Here is a 21,115-nt window from a genome sequence, read left to right as displayed (position 1 = left end):
GCTGTGTCTCATTCCTGTTTCAGTGAGCAGAAATGCTGTGTGTTCTTCAGAGGGGCTCACAAACCTGCAGCAGGGTTAGGCTGGCAGTGGTGGCCAGCTGAGGTGGCCATGTGCCACAGGGATGTGTCCCCAGCCTCGGGGATGTGTCCCCAACCTTAGGGATGTGTCCCCAGCCTCGGGGATGTGTCCCCAACCTTAGGGATGTGTCCCCAACCTCAGGGATGTGTCCCCAGTGTCAGGGATGTGTCCCCAGCCTCGGGGATGTGTCCCCAGTGTCAGGGATGTGTCCCCAGTGTCAGGGATGTGTCCCCAACCTTAGGGATGTGTCCATAGCCTCGGGGATGTGTCCCCAGCCTCGGGGATGTGTCCCCAGTGTCAGAGATGTGTCCCCAGTGTCAGGGATGTGTCCCCAGTGTCAGGGATGTGTCCCCAGTGTTAGGGATATGTCCCCAACCTCAGGGATGTGTCCCCAGTGTCAGAGATGTGTCCCCAGTGTTAGGGATGTGTCCCCAGTGTTAGGGATGTGTCCCCAGTGTCAGGGATGTGTCCCCAGCGTCAGGGACATGTCCCCAGTGTCAGGGATGTGTCCCCAGCCTCAGGGACGTGTCCCAGTGTGCCTGAGCCGTTGACCCAGCAGAGAACAGGAGATGGAGCTGCCTGGGTTTGGGGCATGGAATGACAGGATGGATTGGGTTGGAAGGAACATTTAATGTTCCTTACTCCACCCCCTGCCATGGGCAGGGACACCTCCCAGGTTGTTCCGAGCTCCAGCCCAGCATGGGCTGTGTCAGAGAACATCACCAGGATTTACAGGAAAAGAGCTGAGGTTGCAGCAGAGCTCTGCCAGCAGCTGGAGCAGCAGCCCCAGGGTGCCAAACCACAGCATGACAGTCCTTGTGTCACCTCTGGCAGCTGCCGGTGACAGCACCTGCACTTGCTCGGAGCAGAACGTCCCACACCACCTCTGTCTCGCCCACCTGCAGGGTTAGAAGCTTTCAAAGCTCCCAGATGCTCTGAGGATCATAAGGAGACCTCACCCAGCAGGAATCTCCCCTGGCTGCAGGGCTTTTGGTGGGATCCTGGGCAGCTCTGACACGCTGGGAAATGGGATCCCCTCCTCAGGTCCTGCCCTGGCACCCAGGAGCAGCAGCAAGGCTGAGGCAGCCTGTGGAGCACAGACTGTGCTTGTCACCCCACAGCAGGCCTGTGGTCATTTGGGGACTCTCATTGCCCCAGGGGCAGCAGTGGCAGCAGCTCTCTGCATTTCTGTCCCTGTCACACACCACCTGCAGCACAGCTTTTCCCTGTTGTGATCAATGCCAGCACCAGTGGGGACCCCCAGGGCCTGAGGGGGCTCCAGGAGAGCTGCAGAGGGACTGGGGACAAGGATGGAGGGACAGACCCAGGGAATGGATCCCAGTGCCAGAGGGCAGGGCTGGATGGGATCTGGGAATGAGGAATTGTTCCCTGGCAGGGTGGGCAGGCCCTGGCACAGCTGGGGCTGCCCTTGGATCCCTGGCAGTGCCCAAGGCCAGGTTGGACATTGGGGCTTGGAGCAACCTGGGACAGTGGCAATGTCCCTGCCATGGCAGGGGTGGCACTGGATGAACTTTGATGTCCCTTCCCACCCAAACCATTCTGGGGTCTGTGAACCTTCTTGCAGAATACAGCAACCTGAAAAATCCAAACAAGTGTCACAGCCTCCAGTGCTGCCTCAGGAGATTCCAGTGCTCTGGGTAGTAAGAAATGTTGATTCTGGGTGTGTTGTGTGACATTGTTCCAGTTGTTTCCACATTTTCAAAGGCACATTTTTCCTGTTTCTCAGGCTTTTTCTGTGAGTTCAGTTAGACTGTTGCAGTATCAATAACAGCTCAAAAGGGTGATAAAACTTCCTGATGAATGTGATGCTTCAGGGCAATATCATAACAATGGGCCTTTATTTCAAGGTTTTTCCCTGCTGATGAACTGGAGAGCTCTGCCACTCATCTCACTTGCTGGAGAACTTAAGGTTTGGGTGGAAACGTCTGGTGTTCCAATATCTGACCTCCTCCAGGAGCTGGAGGATCTCTCATGGTCACACTGCCCATGACCCTGATGTGTAGGAATTGCCTTACAGACTGCTAGAACTTGGTGTGAACAATGATCAGAACCTGCTGCCACACTTTTTACTGATGCTGAGGGGTTAATAAATGACATTTTCTGCTGTGTGAGTTGCTGATCAGTAAGTGGGAGCACCCCCGGCCATGTGGCAGCTGTTCATGGACACCTGTTGGATTATTGGAACATCCTGCAGGAGCCTGGGGAGGGAACAGGTGTGTCCCTAATCAGCCATTCCCCGCTGGAAATGTCACCCAGCAAGGGCTGGCTCCCAGCCTGTCCCCAGCCCTTTGTGAGCAGCAGTAATGTGAGGTCACATGTGGTGCCAGCAGTGACAGAGCTCTCTGCTTGGGACACTCAGAAATAATGGGATTGTTTTGTGTTGGTAAGAACACAAACAGGTTTTCCAGCACTGAATTGTCACATGGCTCCTTTTGGAGCAACCTGGTCCAGGGGAAAGTGTCCCTGCCCATGGAACAAGTTGAGCTGGAAGATCCTTCCCAACCCAAACCCTTCTGGGATTCAGTGATTCCCTGGCAGTGAATTGAATCCTTTAATGACCTCCCCAGCACAGCACCTCCTCTTTGGTAAAGCTGATGCTTTTCTGAATGAATTCACATTATCTCTCTTGTCCATCTGCTGAGTATAAATTAGCCAGGATAAGTGTTAACTTGAATTTATTTTTATGTAAGTTGAGGGCAAAATTACCATTGCAGCAAGTAGTGCCAAATTCTGGGTTTCATAAATAGCAGTCTATGTGAAAGCAGATTCATGTGCTGTATTTATTTCCTAGCTAACAAATATAGCTTAAGTAGGGTGAGACATGCATGAAAACTGATTTAATTTGCTGTAATTGAACTTGAACATATTTAATTCATGTCCTTGGTGGTTTAGAGTAGAATTCCAATTGCAGACTGGGCTGTCTGGAGTCCAGACTTTGCCCTGCTGTGATTCTGGGTGTGGGACCTGATGGGCTCCTGACAGTGGGATTCATGAGGAGATGCAGCTGCTTCATGTGATGCCCTCCCTAAAAATAGGGGCTGCTGAAGGCCTGGACCAGAGTTAATTGAGTATATTGGAAAATGAAAGATGTAATGGCAGGGAATTAAATCAGCCCTCAAACCTGGAATTAACTGACACTGAGCAGACTTTGCTGCTGCATGGGAACAGCTCTGAAGGAAGTTCTTTTTCTTGCTAGAGCTTCATTTCCTTTTTTTCCCCCCCTTAGTACCTTATGAATAAAAACCTTATTGTCTCTCTTGTCTCTTGGTATGCATAAAACATCACTAAAATAGTTCCTTTGTTCATTTTCTTTTGTTTTGTTTGTGGGAGCCTTGTGTAAGGTTTAGCTGCTGCAATAACAAAATGATCAAATTTCTTTTTTCTGGAAGAAATAACTGCTTGTGTTGAAGCCGTGGTCTCGGGGACCTTAGTGACAGCGTAGGTGGTGTCAGCAGGAACCTGGAGCCTCCTTTCTGCACAGAGATTGTTTTTACACAAAGATTTGAGCTCTGCTTTCATGTGACTTGTGAAACTCCTGCCCTGGGGGGAGTGTGGGTCAGTCAGGCCTCCCTGGATGAAAGTTGCACTGATGTTTGTGAGTTGAAGGCAGCTGGGGAGGATGAGGATGTTCCATATTCTGGCTTCAGAAATGTGAAGCAGTCACTGCCCCACGCTGATGGTGCACACAGAAATTTCCAAGGGGGTGCCAGAGATGGTGCCAGGCTCCGCTCAGTGGTGCCAGTGGCAGGATAAGATGCCACAAACTGGAACACAAGGAGCTGCTCCTCGTGGGGAAGAACTTCTGTTCATGGAGGTGACAGAGCCCTGGGAGGATGTGGGGTCTCCCTCTCTGGAGATGTTTCAAACCCACGTGCTCCAGGTGATCCTGGTTGGACTGGAGGGTCTCCAGAGGTCCCTTCCAGCCCCAGCAGCTCTGGAATTCTCTGTTGTTGTCTGGGATAAAGCATGTGAGATTCTGGGCTCTTGGAAAGTGGCTGTGTCTTCATGTCCAGGTCACAGTGCTTGGGAGATGCTCCATTTTATGGGAAATGTTCCATCTTATGGAAATGCTCCATCTTATGGAAATGCTCCATTTTATGGGAAATGCCCATTTTATGGGAATGCTCCATCTTATGGGAAATGCTCCATTTTGTGGGAATATTCCGTATTATGGGAAATGCTCCATCTTATGGAAATGTTCCATCTTATGGGAAATGCTCCATGTTACGGAAATGTTCAATTTTATGGAAATGTTCCATTTTATGGGAAATGTTCCATTTTATGGAAATGCTCCATCTTATGGAAATGCTCCATCTAATGGGAAATGCTCCATCTTATGGGAAATGCTCCATCTTATGGGAAATGCTCCATTTTATGGAAATGCTCCATCTTATGGAAATGCTCCATTTTATAGAAATGCTCCATTTTATGGAAATATTCCATATTATGGGAAGTGTTCCATCTTATGGAAATGCTCCATCTTATGGAAATGCTCCATCTTATGGGAAATGCTCCATTTTATGGAAATGTTCAATTTTATGGAAATGTTCCATTTTATGGAAATGCTCCATCTTATGGAAATGCTCCATCTAATGGGAAATGCTCCATCTTATGGGAAATGCTCCATCTTATGGAAATGCTCCATCTTATGGAAAATGCTCCATCTTATGGAAATGCTCCATCTTATGGGAAATGCTCAATTTTGTGGAAATATTCCATATTATGGAAATGCTCCATCTTATGGGAAATGCTCCATTCTGTGGAAATGCTCCATTTCATGGCAATGCTCCATCTTATGGGAATGCTCCATTTTATGGAAATGCTCCATTTCATGGGAAATGTTCCATTTTATGGAAATACTCCATTTTATGGGAATGCTCCTCTCCCCAGTTATCTCCTGAACTTTGCCCACGTGCTGATATGGAGGGTGCTGGCTCAGGGATCAAAGCACCAGATCAGACTGTGCCATGAAGCCTTGGCCCACTGGCTGGGGCTCTGCTCCTGCCCAGGTGGGACAAACTCCTCCCTGCAGGTGCAGCTCCTGCCTGGGAGCCTGGTTGGGATCCAGCTGGGCTTGGCAGCACCATGGGGGCAGAGTAAAGTGATTTAATGGCTTTAATCCCACCAGCCACAACTGATGGCATGATCAGTGCAAACAGCTTTTCCATATATCCAGTTCATATATCCAGTTCCTGTTCCAACCCTCCCATCCTCAGCCCATCACCCAAAGGCCTCTCCTTCCCCAAAGCTCTCTCATCACCCACTCAGCATCAGGCCTGGCTGCTGTGGGCACTGCTCAGCATTCCCTGGAGCTTTCCTGGCACAGCCAGAGCCCTCCCAGGTGCCCTGGTGGCTTTGCCAGGGTGGGAGAACCAGAACCACGATGTCCCTTGGTGCTGCCTCAGCCTCCACCCCAGCTGAAATCACCCAGGCTGTGTTTGTTAATCCCCCAAATTAGCATTGGCAGGGTTTGGAAGTGTCCAGGGAAGGCCTGGACGTGGCACTCAGTGCCCTGGGCTGGTGACAAGGTGGCATTGGGCACAGGACTCAATCCTGGAGTGTTTTTCCAACCCAGATTGATTCTGTGGTAGCTGAGTTTCTCAGGTGTGGCTCCTTGTGCTGCTGTCCCTTCCTGTGAAGCTGGAGGAGGATGTGGTGCCTCTCAAGGTAGAAATAGGTTGGTTTGAGCTCTTGGGGATTTGACTTCAGTCCCTTGAGTCCCCTTTCCCTCCTGCCACCTCTAACTAATGGTTGTAAGCTCACACACCTTTGTTCCTCCCTTGGAGGAGCTGTCACCTTCACTTTACAGAAAAATTGAAATTTATCTGCAAAGATTGGTACAAAATTCATGGCTGGCGCTTTGTGTCAGTATTAAATACCTGCAGCAGATGGAGTGTGGGACCTGGAACCTGAGGTTGATGTGGAGCTTTTGGAAAGACCTTGTGTGTCATCACAAATGAGAAAGAGACATTTGGAAATCCCTCCCAGGCAGGTCCCTGTTTGCTGTGTGGTACCAGGGCCTTCCCCAGCTCCCGATTATTTGGATTTTAACTGCAGGTGTGGGCTGAGCAGCACTCACATTGTAATCCATCTGTCAAACATGAGCAGTGCTGCTTGAGGAACAGCAGCTCTGGGGAATCCCTGATGTTGATTCTCTGCTTCCTCACAGCCCTGTGCCTTCCCAGACCTAAGTGTGTGGATAGAATCTGTAGTTTTAAGGAGAAAAAACTCAGCTGATAAAAGGATTTACATGTGCAAGCATCCAGTGTGTAATAGCAAGGTAATGGACTGCTCCCTGTTGGAAGGAATAAGGTGGAACAAAGAAGATTGTTCCTGGCAGTGATTAATATTTTAATTTAGGTGATGAGCAGTGGAGAGGTGGAAGGTCCCCCGTGCCATGGAGGTGCTGTGTGGGGAACACACAGCTCCCACCACCTCTGTCTCCTTGGTCACTTCATATTTTTAATATTTTCAACAAGAATTCTTGGAAGCCTTTTGCAGTGACTTACCTCAGGTGTTAATTTGTGATTTTTAATACAAATCTCAAAACCAGTCATGGAGAAGGTTTGGTGGGGACTTGCAGTGAGACAATTTTGGTTCTCTACATTTGCTGTGCATCCCTGGAAGGGCCAGTGGCAGAGATCTCACCTGCCCACAGCTCCTTTGCTGCTCTGATGGCAACAGGAGCATTCCAGAAAGGAATTTCCAGTTAGGAAGGTCTCCTCCTCTCCTGGAGTTGTGAATCCTGTTCAGCTCTGAATTGCTGGGTGCTGTAAGGGCAGTATGAGGTGGCTTTGGGAAGATCCCCAAATTCCTCCAGCAGTGGAGATGTGGATGAATTGCCAGCAAGTGGCCATTCCCAGACACCAGGTCAGGCTGGATAACAACAGCCTCCTATTGTCTGGGGGGGATTAAGCTGGGATTTGGGGGGATAGAAGCAGAGTCCTGCATTTGTCACCCAGATGAATATTCAGCCAGTCCCTGGTGGGCTGCTCGGGGCTGGTTTGCATAAATCAGATCTCCCCGTACCCTGCTGGGGATGTGTGACGGGGACTGAGGCACACACATGCATCAGGAGGGGAATGTAGGTCAGCCCAGGAGCTGCTGTCTCACAGGACTGTCGTCTGCTTCGTTAAGAATAGATTAATTGGGAGGAGAAGACCTGGCTCTGGTGCTGCTGGTGCTGCTGCCCCTGTCCCGTGTCCTGCCTTACATCACCAGCTCTGGAATTCCTCTGGAGTGCTCTGGGGCTGGGGAAACTCAGCCTGGAAGGGCAGTGTTATAAAATATTGGGGAATGGGGGTACAGGACAGGGCCAGGGGGTCACTAAGAGGGGCTGGTGGAGCTTGAGCAGCCTCTTGGAAAGGAAATACACTTGGGTTTAAGGATCTCTAACTTAGCAAATTTTGTGTTAAAAGCTGAAGTGCTTTGTTTGGATTTTGGGAATTTGCTGCATTCCTAAAAATAGATGCTGGGATTAAATAAACTTTTTTCAAGATACACATGCTCATGCTAGCAAATATCACTGGATAAGAGTTTTTAACTTACCTTTACAGAGTGAAATCTAGTCATAATTCCTCTTCTTGGTACCTGCTCTACAAAATACCAATTTTCAGGAAGCTGCAGCTCCTGTGGATCCCCAGCAGTTGGATACAGCTCTTCCCATGGGAGTTTCTCTGCTGCTGCTGTGAATGTTACCCAGAAAAGCAGTTTGGTGTGGATCATCCATGGTGTGCATGGATGGAGAATAAAGCAGGGAATGTTTGCCCAGGTGATAATTCAGGGGGAAAAGCGAAGGGTGCAAGGGCTGGATTGGTGAGTGGGTGATGAGAGAGGCCTTTGGGTGATGGACTGAGGATGGGAGGGTCGGCACAGGGGCTGGATGTTGGGAAAACTTAACACTGATCATGTCATCAGTTGTGGCTGGTGGATTAAAGCAATGAAATCACCTGACTCTGTTCCCATGGTGCTGCCAAGCCCAGCTTGGTCCCAGCCAGGCTCCCAGACAGGAGCTGCACCTTCAGGGAGGAGTTTCTGCCACCCTCTTATGGAGCTTTCTGGGACCATTGGAGTGGTTGGTCTTCATGATTTTTTCCAATTCCATGATTCTGTTATGCAGATGAGCTCAGAGCACATTTCCCAAGGTTCCAGCTGAGGTGTGTGCCCTGAGTTTTGGGGTAGGAGAAGCCTTTGGGTGATGGACTGAGGATGAGAGGGTTGGCACCAGATGTTGGCAAAACTGCTAACAGTGATCATGCTATCAGTTGTGGCTGGTGGATTAAAGCAATGAAATCACCTGACTCTGTTCCCATGGTGCTGCCAAGCCCAGCTTGATCCCACCCAGGCTCCCAGGCAGGAGCTGCACCTGCAGGGAGGAGTTTCTGCCACCCTCTTGTGGAGCTTTCTGAGACCACTGGCATGGTTGGCCTTGGTGATTGTTTCCATTTCCACGATTCTGTTCTGTCACTGAGCTCAGAGCACATTTCCCAAGGTTCCAGCTGAGGTGTGTGTTACTTTATTCATGAGGTATGTGCTGACTTTGTTCAGATCCAGCTTCAGGTGCTCTGTCAGGGCTGAGCTGTCACGACTTGAAACCTTGCAGAGCAGGACCAGTGAGTTCCTGCTGCAGCTCTGCTTTGCACACCCTGCACTGGCAGAAACTTCCTGCAGAGAGGGTGAAACACCTGAATTCACTGAAAATTCACTGAATTTCTGCTTTGCTAACACAGATCTATGATTTACTCATACCTTGAGTTGTTTGTTACACCCCTGGTCGTGGGATGTCAGCAATGATGGAACTGCAGGTGTGGAAGAGGAGAGCAAGGACAGCCAGGAGCCATTCCAGTGTCACTGTGGTGACTGATCCTCTCTGGCTTGTTCCCAGGGCTGCCCCTGCCTCTCCCCACAGCTGTGGCAGCCCAGGCTCTGTCTCTGGGAGTCCTCCCTGCCTCTCTTCATTTCCTGGGGCCCCTTTGCTCCCTGTGTGAGCTCTGCTCCCCCTCCAGGCACGGGCTGTGTGTCTGAACAAGCCAGGCAGGAACTCCTCATCCTGCCTTGGACTCCTGAGTCACTGCACTTGGGAGGGAGCTCCCCTGACGGTTTGTACCACGGGCTGGAGTGCTTTGGAGAGCTTTTATCCTGGCTCTGAGTAGTGTGGGAGTAGCCTGTGGTGAGGAGGGCTGGGAATGTGCATAGATCTGAGCTCTGCTGCCCATGTGTGCTGGGCCCTGCATTATTTATAACTTGCAGCTCTTTGTGTGGGCTTGGCTCAGGCCAGCAGAGCTCTTGGCCTCTCTGATCCAGGTGTTCTGGGCTGGGAGATTCCTCTGGGGTCTCTGTGGCTGGCTGGGTTAGACAGACAGACAGAGCCAGGACACAGGGAGTGGCTCCCATGGGCAAAGGACAGGGATATTGGGAAGGAATCCCAGTATTCCCCTTGGGAAGGAATTCCAGTATTCCCCTTGGGAAGGAATCCCAGTATTCCCCTTGGGAAGGAATTCCAGTATTCCCCTTGGGAAGGCCCTAGCACAGGTTTCCCCTGGATCCCTGGCAGTTTGGACAGGGCTTTTGATGCCTGGAAATAGAACACAAACTTTTCCACCTGGGACAGTGGAAGATGTCCCTGCCCATGGCACAAAGAGGGACAAGATGAGCTTTAATGTCCCTTCCACCCAAACCATTCTGGGATTCAGTGAATGCTATTTTTTTCTGTTTTCTTGAGGAATTCCTGGCCACATGTGAGTGTAGGAAGGATTCATGCAGGAGTGGCTGCTCTCCCAGCAGGGATTTGTGTGCTGGGGTTCTGTGCACACACCCAGCAGCAGGTGAGCTCTCCCCTGCAGGAGGAGGAGCAGCTGCTGGGTTTACTGAGTTATTACTCTCTGTTTACTCAGGGGATTAAGTGTGTTTGAGCTCCCAGAGCAGGGTGTGTGCAGGGCTGTGGACTTGGGGCATCCTCCTGCAAAGGCATGAGCAGAATTGGTGCTGCCTGCTGGGTTTAAACCAGGAGCACCCCCTGTCAGACCCAGAGCATGCTCAGGCTTCTTGTTTTGGTTCCATCCCTGGTTTTTTGTTCTGGTCCAGCTGCCTTTCCCTGTTCCCACTGCCCTTCCCATGTACCTGACTGTGCTACACATGATCAGGGCTGAGCACAAGGAAGGGTTCAAATGCAGTGCAGTCCTCACTCCTGATGAATAAATGTTTTGTTAGGAAGGGTAGCCATGGCCTGAAGTGTCAATTCCTTAATCTGGATATTCCCGGTACTGTTTAAAAGAAGCCAGCTGGTCCCAAGCTTTCAGATTTCCTCATTGCCATCTCTCATTGTCAGGGAGCGAGTTTTGGGATGCCTAGTGACCCCTCTTGCTGTTTTATTGAACCTTTCTCCTGAGAAAGAAGAGCTCCCAAAGCTCTGATGGGCAGAGCTGCTCCTGTTAGAGAAGTTTTGGGACTGCCTGGTTACCCCTAATGCTGTTTTATTGAAACTTTCTCCTGAGAAAGAAGAGCTCCCTAAACTCTGATGATTCTCCTGTTAGAGAAGTTTTGGGACTGCCTGGTTACCCCTCTTGCTGTTTTATTGGAACTTTCTCCTGAGAAAGAAGAGCTCCCAAAGCTCTGATGGTCAGAGCTGCTCCTGTTAGAGAAGTTTTGGGATGCCTAGTGACTCCTAATGCTGTTTCATTGAATCTTTCTCCTGAGAAAGAGGAGCTCCCAAAGCTCTGATGGTCACAGATGCTCCTGTCAGAGAAGTTTTGGGACTGCCTGGTTACCCCTAATGCTGTTTCATTGAATCTTTCTCCTGAGAAAGAAGAGATCCCAAAACTCTGATGATTCTTCTGTTAGAGAAGTTTTGGGACTGCCTGGTTACCCCTAATGCCGTTTTATTGAATTTCCTGAGAAAGAAGAACTCCCAAAGCTCTGATGGTCAGAGACTCTCCTGTCAGAGAAGTTTTGGGATTGGGGGAGGACAGTGGGGGTTTTATCTCCCTTTGCAGCCCCATTCTGGCAGTTCCTCCCCTCCACAGGTGGGTGCTGTGCTGGCTGCCAGAGGTGGCAAAGCCTGACTGCAGGAGGAATTGCCATGAGTGTCCAGGCTTGTCCCAGCCAGCCTAAAGCTTCCCACTCCCTCCCACATTACCTGAGTTTGGCTCCCTGATAAATCTCAGGCTTTCCCTCAAGCCTTTGTCAAAGGATGAGGCCAGGAATAGCTTCAGATTCTCTTTCCTGAGTGCCCTTTCAGAGAGCTGTGACCCTTACAGGTGGCACTGGCTGATGGAGGCCTGTTCCTCTCTCATCTCCCCTGGATGAGGCAAAGGAGACACCCCAAGGAGCTGGGAGGGGCTGCAGGAATTGAGCAGTGTAACCATAGAAGGGATCAGGGATTGGTTTGGCTTGGAAGTTCTGGGTGCTGAGAATTTCAGACTTTCTGTGCTGGGAATTTCAGACTTTCTGTGCTGACACACTCTGACCCCCAGGACAGCACTGCGTTTGACCTGAGGCCATGGAGAAGCTTCCAGAATTGATTGAGAGCACTGGGATTGTGGGTGTGGAGTTGGTTAGAAATGTGTGATGTCACAGGGTGGAAATTTTGTAGAGTTTGGTGTTTTAGAATATAGTCATATATATGAAGCAAATGGAGGTTTTAGGGTGGTGGCAGGTTGTTCTTTACCTTCTTCTTCCTTCTTCTTCATGGCTTTGGGTGGTATTTTGTAATTGGACAGAAAAGCCCACCCTGCAGACTTTGACTGATTAGTTATTGAGTTAAAAGTGAAAATAATTTAGGTGTCATTTCTTAATTGGATAGTTTAGCTTTAAAAGACCTTGTACAAGAGACAGTTGGCCATTTTGTGCCTTGTTACAGAACTCAGTGCTGTGAGACTGTGACACAGGTAAGAAATAATAAACACCTGAGTCTGAATGTGAGCCGTCCTCTGGAGTGCCTTCAATCCTGACCTCAACAGAGGTAGAAAAAGGAGACCTTGAAGCTCAGCTCCATGCCATGCAGGACACCTTCCACTATCCCAGGTTCCTTCAAGGCCTGTCCAGCCTGGCCTGGAGCACCTCCCTAGCCCGGTCCAGCTCAAGGAAGGGCTTTAATGGCCACAGGAAGGTGTAAACCTTGTCCTTGCTGCCTCACTTCTTGGGAATTCCTGTGTTGAATGAACAACTCTCCCATTCACAAAGTGTGCAGGAACAGAGCCAGGACTCGCAGCAATCCCAGGAGCACAGGCTGTGCCACACCTGGAGTCACTGTGGAGCTGGGATCCTCCAGGTGTGCTCAGAGCTTACACAGGGCCCAGGAACCAGCCCCAAATGCCTTCTTTTAAATAACAAAAATGCAATAAAGAGAACTGACAGCAGCAGCAATAATTAACCCTGGGAGCTTTTAAAATTACCAAATTAACTTGGGGGTGGAAAGATTTGTCTGGTCTTTCTAAATTCAGCAATTTCATGCTGAGGTCCCCCAAGTCTTGAGAGAGATGGAGTCTCTGGGGTTGGAAGAGACCCCCAAGACCCTGGAGTCCAAGCTGTGCCAGTGCCCAGGGCACTGAGTGCCACATCCAGGAATGCCCTGGACACCTCCAGGGATGGGGATTCCATCCCTTTCCAAGGCTGACCACCCTCTCCAGGAAGAATTTCCTCCTGATGTCCTCCAAGCCTTCCCAGAACCAAACACGTCCAAATAAGTGCAGAACTCTAAACTCTTAGAAGAAATTCAGTTCTTGCAAAGAGCCTTTAGTGCCTCAGAGTGTCATTTACTCAGGGCAGCAGCCATTAACCTTGGTTATCAGTTAAGATAATTATTAATTATTTCGTAAGAAAGCTTCAGCAGCAAATCCACTTTCTCTTTCCAAGGAAAGCCCAGCACAAGCTCATCAGGCAGGAGCTGAGAGTTCTGCTTTTAATTAAGCTCTTAATGATCTCAGTTGCCGCTTAAGTCTTTCAAAACATTTCTCCTGTGAGGATTCAGAGCTGCACAGTGTGGATAGCACCATCCCAAACCTACACCTTTAGTGCCAGCACTGCTTTCCTGAGGTTTTCTGGGAGCTGTTTTCTGCCTCCTTCATCCTTCAGCAAGGTCTCAGTGTTAATTTTTCCAGGTGTTATCCCCAGCATTGGGTGCTGGGACTTTGCTGGGACAAGGATTTCACTTGGTGTGAGAGGTTTTGGAAGCACAAGCTCAGACAGGAGAGTTTATTTTGGAGGGATAATAGCAAACCCCAGGCCTGGACAGTGGCACTGCTGGACTCCAGCTCAGTGGGTACCTGTGGAGGAACACATGGATTACACAGAATTACACAGCTGGCAGGAAAAGCCTTGACTCCTCACCTTGCTAAAGCATAAAACCCAAACAAAAGCTGAACTCTGTTTTGGTGGTACAGTGACTTCATTTGTAGCTGACAGATTTGCAGACTGGGTAATCCAACAATAATCTCCATCCTCATCCCTGGCAGTGCCCAAGGCCGGGTTGGATGGGGCTTGGAGCACCCTGGGACTGTGGAAATGTCCCTGCCTGTGCCAGGGGGTGGCACTGGATGGGCTTTAAAGTTCCAACCCAAACCACTGCATGGTTTTCCCATCAGCTGGGGCTCTTGGAGAAGGTGCTGTGGCTCTGGCTGAGGACTTCGCCTCCCTCAGGGTGACCCAGCACAGGGAGGAGCTCAGCTGGGCACGGCCATGCAGACCCCTCCTGCTGCTCCTCAGGAGATGGGGGTGTGCTCAGGGAACTCAGGTGCTGAGAGCTGTTCCTTCAGTCACACTTCAAATCCTGGCTGTTCTCAGAGCCTGTGGCACAAAGCTGGGCAGCTGGAGCACACGAGATTTAAATTAGAGTCAATGAGGCTGGAAAAGGGATCTCAGACCATCCCCAGCACTGCCCCATGTCCCCAAGTGCCACATCCACAGGGCTTTTAGATCCCTCCAGGGATGGGCACCTCAAACCTCCCTGGGCAGCTGTGCCAGGGCAGGACAGCCCTTTCCAGGTGGGAATTGCTCCAAATATCCACCCTGAGCCTGCCCTGGCCCAGCCTGAGGCCATTTCCCCTTGTCCTGTCCCTGTTCCCTGGCTGTCCCCTCCTGTCAGGGACTTGTGCAGAGCCACAAGGTCCCCCCTGAGCCTCCTTTTCTCCAGGCTGAGCCCCTTCCCAGCTCCCTCAGCCCCTCCTGGGGCTCCATTCCCTCCCCTGGTGAACCTGAGGGTGAATTTTGCACGTTTGCTTTCCTTCCCGAGCTGAGCACAGCAGGGCTGGCCCTGCTGCAGCGTGTGCACAGCAATTATTCATGAGTTCCAGACAAAATGCACTCGGTGCTGCTCTGCTCTTGGCCTGGGCTGGGTGGGGTGTGCCTGTAGGGTGGGGTGGGATGGCCCTGCAGGATGGGGTGTCCCTGTAGGATGGAATGGGATGTGTCTGCCAGGTGGGATAGCCCTGTAGGGTGGGATGCCCCTGTAGGATCTAATGGGATGTGCCTGTAGGGTGGGATGTTCCTGTGGGATGGAATGGGATGTCCATTCAGGGTGGGATATCCCGGCAGGGTTGGGTGGAATGTCCCTGCGGGGTATAATGGGATGTCCCTGTGGGGTGGGATGGCCCTGTAGGATAGAATGTGATGTGCCAGCAGTGTGGGATGTCCCTGCAGGATGGGATGTGCCGATGGGATGGGATGGGATGGGATGGGATGGGATGGGATGGGATGGGATGGGATGGGATGGGATGGGATGGGATGGGATGGGATGTCCCTACAGAGTGGGATGTCCCTGCAGACTGGGATGTCCCTGTAGGATAGAATGTGATGTGCCAGCAGTGTGGGATGTCCCTGCAGGGTGGGATGTGCCTATGGGATGGGATGGGATGTCCCTACAGGGTGGGATGTCCCTGTGGGATGTGCTGTCCCTGCGAGATGGGCTGGGATGTGCCTGTAGGGTGTAATGGGATGTCCCTGTGGGATGGGATGTCCCTACAGGGTGGGATGGCCTTACAAGGCAGGATGTCCCTGCAGGATGGATTGGGATGTCCATGCAGGGTGGGATGGCCCTGCAGGGTGGGATGTCCTTACAGGGTGGGATGTCCTTATAGGGTGGGGTGGCCCTGCAGGATAGAATGGAATGTGCCTGCAGGATGTAATGAGATGTCCCTGTAGGATAGAGTGGGATGGCCCTGTGGGATGGGGTGGGATGTGCCTGTGGGATGGGATGTGCCTGTAGGATGGGGTGGGATGTGTCTGTAGGGTGTAATTGGATGTCCCTACAGGATGGGAGGTCCTTACAAGGTGGGATGGCCCTGTGGGATGGGGTGGGATGTGCCTACAGGGTGTAATGGGATGTTCCTCCAGGGTGGGATGTCCCTGCAGGGTGGGATGTCCCTATCGGGTGGGATGTGCCTGCAGGGTGGAATGGCCCTGCAGGATGGGATGTCCCTGCAGGGTGGGATGTCCTTACAGGGTGAGATGTCCATGCAGGATGGAATGTCCCTATCGGGTGGGATGTCCCTGCAGGGTGGGATGTCCTTACAAGGTGGGATGTCCCTGCAGGGTGGGATGGACCTGCAGGATGGGATGTCCCTGCAGGGTGGAATGGGATGTCCCTGCAGGGTGGAATGTGCCTGTAGGGTGGAATGGGATGTCCCTGCAGGGTGGGATGTCCTTACAGGATGGGATGTCCCTGCAGGGTGGGATGTCCCTGTGGGATGTGCCTATAGGGTGTAATGGGATGTCCCTGCAGAGTGGGATGTCCCTGCAGAGTGGGATGTCCCTGCAGGGTGGGCTGTCCCTGCAGGGTGGGCTGTCCCTGCAGGATGCCTGTCAAGCTCCAGCTCGCAGCCGTGCCCTCCTCCTGCCCTACATTCTGCTTCCTCCCGCCCAGCGTCCTCCCCGTGCTCAATGGGGGCTTTGTTTGGAAGGAATGCAAACAAAATTCGGGCTGTGTGAAAGGGCCAGCTCATCATTTGTACCTCTGCAGTGGACTGGAAAATAATGTTTTCTCCCTCCCTCCCTCTGCAAGCGGTGGCCGTGGGTCTGTCACTTGTCAACAACAGTCACTTTGTGATTTAGTGGCAGAGGGGGGATCTGGCAGGGGCTGGGGAAGGTGGAAAGTGATATGGAAATTATTATGGACTTAAAGCTGTTCTGCTGCTGCAGCTCCTGGCTCTTCATTAACATCTCATATCTGAGAGAGCTGGAAGCACAAATCCCTTGAGCCAGTGGTTGTGTATCCAGCAGGACATTGAGGGTTTGAGCCCGCACAGCTACAGGGGGGGTGTGGGCAGCATTCCCTGTGGCTGTGGCATGGAGGGGCCTGCCTTCAGTGCCCAGTGTGAGCTGGCAGCCCCTGGAGCTGCTCCTGGGCCGTGGCTGCCATGGCTGGCAGAGCAGACCCGGTGTTTGTGTGAGGGCAGTGCTTGCACTGAGCGTGGAGCAGGAGCCCAGAAACTCCATCAATGCTTCTGTGCTTTCTAAAGCTGACTTCAGGTGTGTCACACCTGGGCCCATGGAATCCCAGAGTCCCAGACTGGTTTGGGTTCAAAAGGACCTCAGAGCCCATCCAGTGCCACCCTTGCCATGGCAAGGACACCTTCCACTACCTCAGGGTGCTCTAAGCTTTGTTCAGCCTGCCAGGGATCCAGGGGCAGCCCCAGCTGCTCTGGGCACCCTGTGCCAGGACCTGAGCACAATTCCTCATTCCCAGTCTCCCATCCAGCCCTGCCCTCTGGCACTGGGAGCCATTCCCTGGCTCCTGTCCCTCCATCCCTGTCCCCAGTCCCTCTGCAGCTCTCCTGGAGTCCCTTCAGGCCCTGCCAGGGGCTCTGAGCTCTTCCTGGATCCTTCTCCTCTCCAGGTGAGCACCCCCAGCTCTGCCAGCCTGGCTCTGGGGCTCCTCTGGGCTCTCTGCAGCAGCTCCAGGTCCCTGTGCTGTTGGAATGCCCAGGGCAGGTGGAATCCCTGGGCACAGGGACAGAATCCCTCCCTTTCCTGCTGCCCACACTGAAGGATCAGCCCAGGGCTTGGGAGATTTGGGGTTCTCATGTCCAGCTCTCACCCACCAGCACCCCCAGGCTGCTCTAAGCAACAGGTGAGGAGTGGAAATGGGCAGGAAATGCAGAAGTGACCTGGGACCTGTGCTGTGCTGAAGGGTAGCAAACATTTCCATATCTTAATTGGAACATCTGCAGTTGATAAGGTTTTCCTAAGCCTGGCCCATGTTCTTCCAGGTTTTCCTGTGAATTCCAGCTTGTCCTGCTGAAGGTGATAAATATCTTACCCACACTTAATGAGGGAGTAATTTCATGCTCATCTTTAATTCATGAGCTCTTTCATTATCCCCCTGTGATGACGAGATGTCTGTTCAGGTTTTCTCTGCCCGTTGCCCTCTCCAGCTCTTTCCTGAAGTGAATTTTCCTGGAAACCTCCCCATATGTGTTTTCTGGGAAGCCTTTGTGTTTCTGCTGTTTATTGTCAACAGCCTGGCTGGCCAGGCACTGCAGCCATGCAGGAGTCTGGTGGAACTCCTCTGGAAGTGTTTCCAGGGAAATTCATTGCTATTTATAACAACCTTGCTGCTCTGAGGGCTGAACTGGTATTATATTGGAATGGGAGCTGACTATAACATGGGATTAGAGATTTATTTTATCCCTAAATACTGGAGTTGGCTAAATCCCTCACAGCGAAGAGAGGAGTTAATTTCCTTGGCTGGGTTAATAATTTACTTTATCTTAACACATAAAAAGTGGCTCTCAAACACTCTGCTGCATCTGGGCACAGCCTAGAGGTGACTGTCACCATATAAAATATTTCATTGACATGTTTGGTGTTCATTTGTTTGGTTGTGTTGCTGGGGACACGACGTGGCAGCAAACACCTCCCTGAAATGCTGACAGAAATACAGGGCTGGGTGGATGTGGGGCAGTTTTGTATCTTGGCAATCAATCCTTGAGCAGGTTTGTATTTCCAGTCACGTTTGTGTGACAGTTCCTACATTGATTCACCAGTGTAAGCTGATGTGAGGGATGCAGCAGTGCTGGGGAACAAAGGAGCCCTGACCTGAGGTGGCTGGGAGTTCCCAGGCTGCCATCCTGGGATTAATGCCCAGAATTAATCCCAGAATTCTTCAGGTCAGAAAAACCCTCCAGGATCATCAAATCCCAGCTGTGCCCAATGCCCAGAGCACCAAGTGCCACATCCAGGCCTTGCTGGGACCCCTCCAGGGATGTCCTTCAGGGCTGGGCATTGTCCAGCTCTCAGCCCAACAAATTCTGTGTGCTGGGTGTTGGCTGAAAGGAGTTCAAGGCAGAGCTCCCATGCAAACTTCTTATGTAATGCTGCATTTCATAAATTCTGTTTAATCTTGCTTGGTATAAAGTGACCTTGTAGATTTGGGAGGGAACTTTGGGCTTGCAGCTGCTGCCTTTTAAAAAGTCTAAATATAAGCAGGTTTTTGGAAAGCATGAGGGATGATCAGTGGTGTTCTCTGATTGGATTTGAAAGCCAGGATGGTGGTGGCATCTAATTAGTGTCAGAGCAGTGTGAGGGGATGGTTTGGAGTGTCCTGCTGCTCTGGTGTAGCTCTGCTGTAATTCTTGTGGGCAGATTTGGGAAGGGAAGGTTGGACCTGGGGCAGCTCTGGGTGGAGAGACCTGGAGGGGCTGAGGGAGCTGGGAAGGGAATGGAGCCCCAGGAGAGGCTGAGGGAGCTGGGAAGGGAATGGAGCCCCAGGAGGGGCTGAGGGAGCTGGGAAGGGAATGGAGCCCCAGGAGGGGCTGAGGGAGCTGGGAAGGGAATGGAGCCCCAGGAGAGGCTGAGGGAGCTGGGAAGGGGCTCAGCCTGGAGAAAAGGAGGCTCAGGGGGGACCTTGTGGCTCTGCACAAGTCCCTGACAGGAGGGGACAGCCAGGGAACAGGGACAGGACAAGGGGAAATGGCCTCAGGCTGGGCCAGGGCAGGCTCAGGGTGGACATCAGGAGGAATTTCTGCATGGAAAGGGTGCTCAGGCCTTGGCAGGGGCTGCCCAGGGAGGTTTGCAGTGCCCATCCCTGGAGGGATTTAACAGCTCTGTGCATGTGGCATTTGAAACTTTCTGTATTGGTACTGAAAGTAAAAACCTTTTTCAATGATCTGTGCTTGGCTGAGCTCTCAGAGCATTGGTGACACTTCTGCCAAGCCTGGCTTTGTCTGTCCCACACCCAAGGCTGAGGCAGGGATGGGTCTGGACAAGCAGACTGAGCTCTGACCATTCTCCTTTCCTTGCTGGTTAAAGCTTTGGGTGGCTTGAACTGTTCTGCATCCCTGGGGAAGCTCAGGGATGCAGAGCTGGGTTTGTCATGCCAGAGCTCCAGGACAACACTCTAAGGTACAGGGGGATTGTTGGGGTGTCCTGGGCAGGAGTTGGACTGGATGGGGATTTTTAAGGAGTTTTGAATAAGTTAGAGACAGGACTTCTGAAGTTTTTAGATGATGTTATTTATTGTTCTTATTTTTCACATAGACAGGAAGGGTGAGTTTGGCTTCCATTGTTACAGCAGGGTTCAGAAGTTCTCAAGACCCTTAGTTACAAGACTTTAAGGAGCTATGGACTAATAAAACACTGCTAATAAGGATACTTCTGTTTTTGACCCAATCCTTAAATATTTTGTCTTATGGACTCGTGCTGCATTGTCAGCTTTCTTTGCTAATTAAATTATGACACACAAACTTCCAGTACTGCATTCTAAACTTGTTTACCTTTGTAACTACTTTATTATTTTATATCTTAAACTCTAAGCATCTAAACTGTCTGAGACACTGTGTGTCTCTGCTTTAAATTACAAATCCACACTCTTGCTTTCAGCACTTAAGTTTGGAAGCCTTTCCCAAGGTCTCAGATCAAATCCTGTGATTAATTCTGAGCTTTGGCTCTCAGAGTTCTCAGAGTTCCCTGCATTTTGGATCCCAGCAGTGGGTGATCCCTGTGGCTCCTTCCTGCTCAGGGTGTTCCAGAGCAGTCCCTGAGGCCCTGGCTGTGCTCTGTCCCAGCTCCCTTCCCATTTCTGTGTCCCTGCACATCCCTGGTTTACCTGGCAGTCAGTGGAAGAAGAAAAAAAATTTGCTGTTCTGTCCCAGCTATTCAGAGCTCATGTAGAATTGATTTTTCTTTAAAATAACTAAACACTAATTACTTATTTATGTGTTTGTTTATTTTAGGGATAGACTTCAAGATTAAAACTGTTGAACTACAAGGAAAGAAGATCAAGCTCCAGATCTGGTGAGTAACACAGAGTTTCCCTCAGCAGCAGGTGTTCCTGGGCAGAGTTTGCTCTTCTGGATTCCCTCAGGGCTGCAGGTTTGCAGCTGTGCTCTGTGATTCCACAGGGCCAGCTCCACTCCATGTGTGTGTCTGCAGCAGTAGCAGTGCTTGTAACCACTGGCCTGGCTGCTCCCTGGGACAGGCAGCTGGCAAACCTCCTGTTTTAGGGGGGGGAGAGCATCCTCACAGGCTGTGATTTAGTGGGAAGTGGTTTGAAACTGGAATTTTTAAATTAGGACTTGCCTCCAGTCTGTGACTATAAATTGACTCTCAGCCTTGCTTTGTGTCAGCAAGAAAATGCAACCCAGGGCTGCACTAGGGCTGGAATTTTCCATGCTCAGCTGTGGAGAGGCTCTCAGCTGGCAGCAGCACAGCTGCTCTGTGGGGATGTCTGACAAGAGGCAAAGCCTCAGCTCCTTCCTTTGAGCTGCTGTGCTTTGAAGCTGAGGCTTTGCAGCAGGTCAGGTCAGCTCAGGAGAACCCATGGCTTTTCCTGGCCCATGGGGCTGGCTGGGCTCCCTGCTCACCCTGCATTCTCCCAGGGCTCTGAGCTGGGATTTGTCCCTTTTGTCCCACCCACAACAACCCCATGGCTCCATAACCTGGGTGTCTGTACATGCAGGGGGGTGAGTTCCAGTTCTGGGGGACCCTGATCCTTCCAGTCATCCCAGAATAATCATCCCAGGATAATCATGAGTGATTTCCTTCCTAACCAGCCTTCTGGAGCCCTCCTGTCCTCAGCACCCTG

General features: G+C 51.2%; 1 protein-coding gene across 1 annotated transcript in view; it reads left to right on the top strand.

Annotated features, from left to right (window-relative positions):
- RAB10 (RAB10, member RAS oncogene family) overlaps positions 1-21,115 on the top strand; it is a 46,964-nt gene that overhangs the window by 10,799 nt on the left and 15,050 nt on the right. Inside the window, exon 2 of the mRNA XM_059469695.1 lies at positions 20,265-20,325. Coding sequence (XP_059325678.1) covers positions 20,265-20,325 — 61 coding nt within the window. The remainder of the gene's footprint in view (positions 1-20,264; positions 20,326-21,115) is intronic.

The sequence above is a fragment of the Ammospiza nelsoni genome, chromosome 3, assembly GCF_027579445.1.
Source record: "Ammospiza nelsoni isolate bAmmNel1 chromosome 3, bAmmNel1.pri, whole genome shotgun sequence".
Classification (NCBI taxonomy): domain Eukaryota; kingdom Metazoa; phylum Chordata; class Aves; order Passeriformes; family Passerellidae; genus Ammospiza; species Ammospiza nelsoni.
Note: the sequence above shows the minus strand (reverse complement) of the source record. Positions and strands in the feature narration are given on the sequence as shown.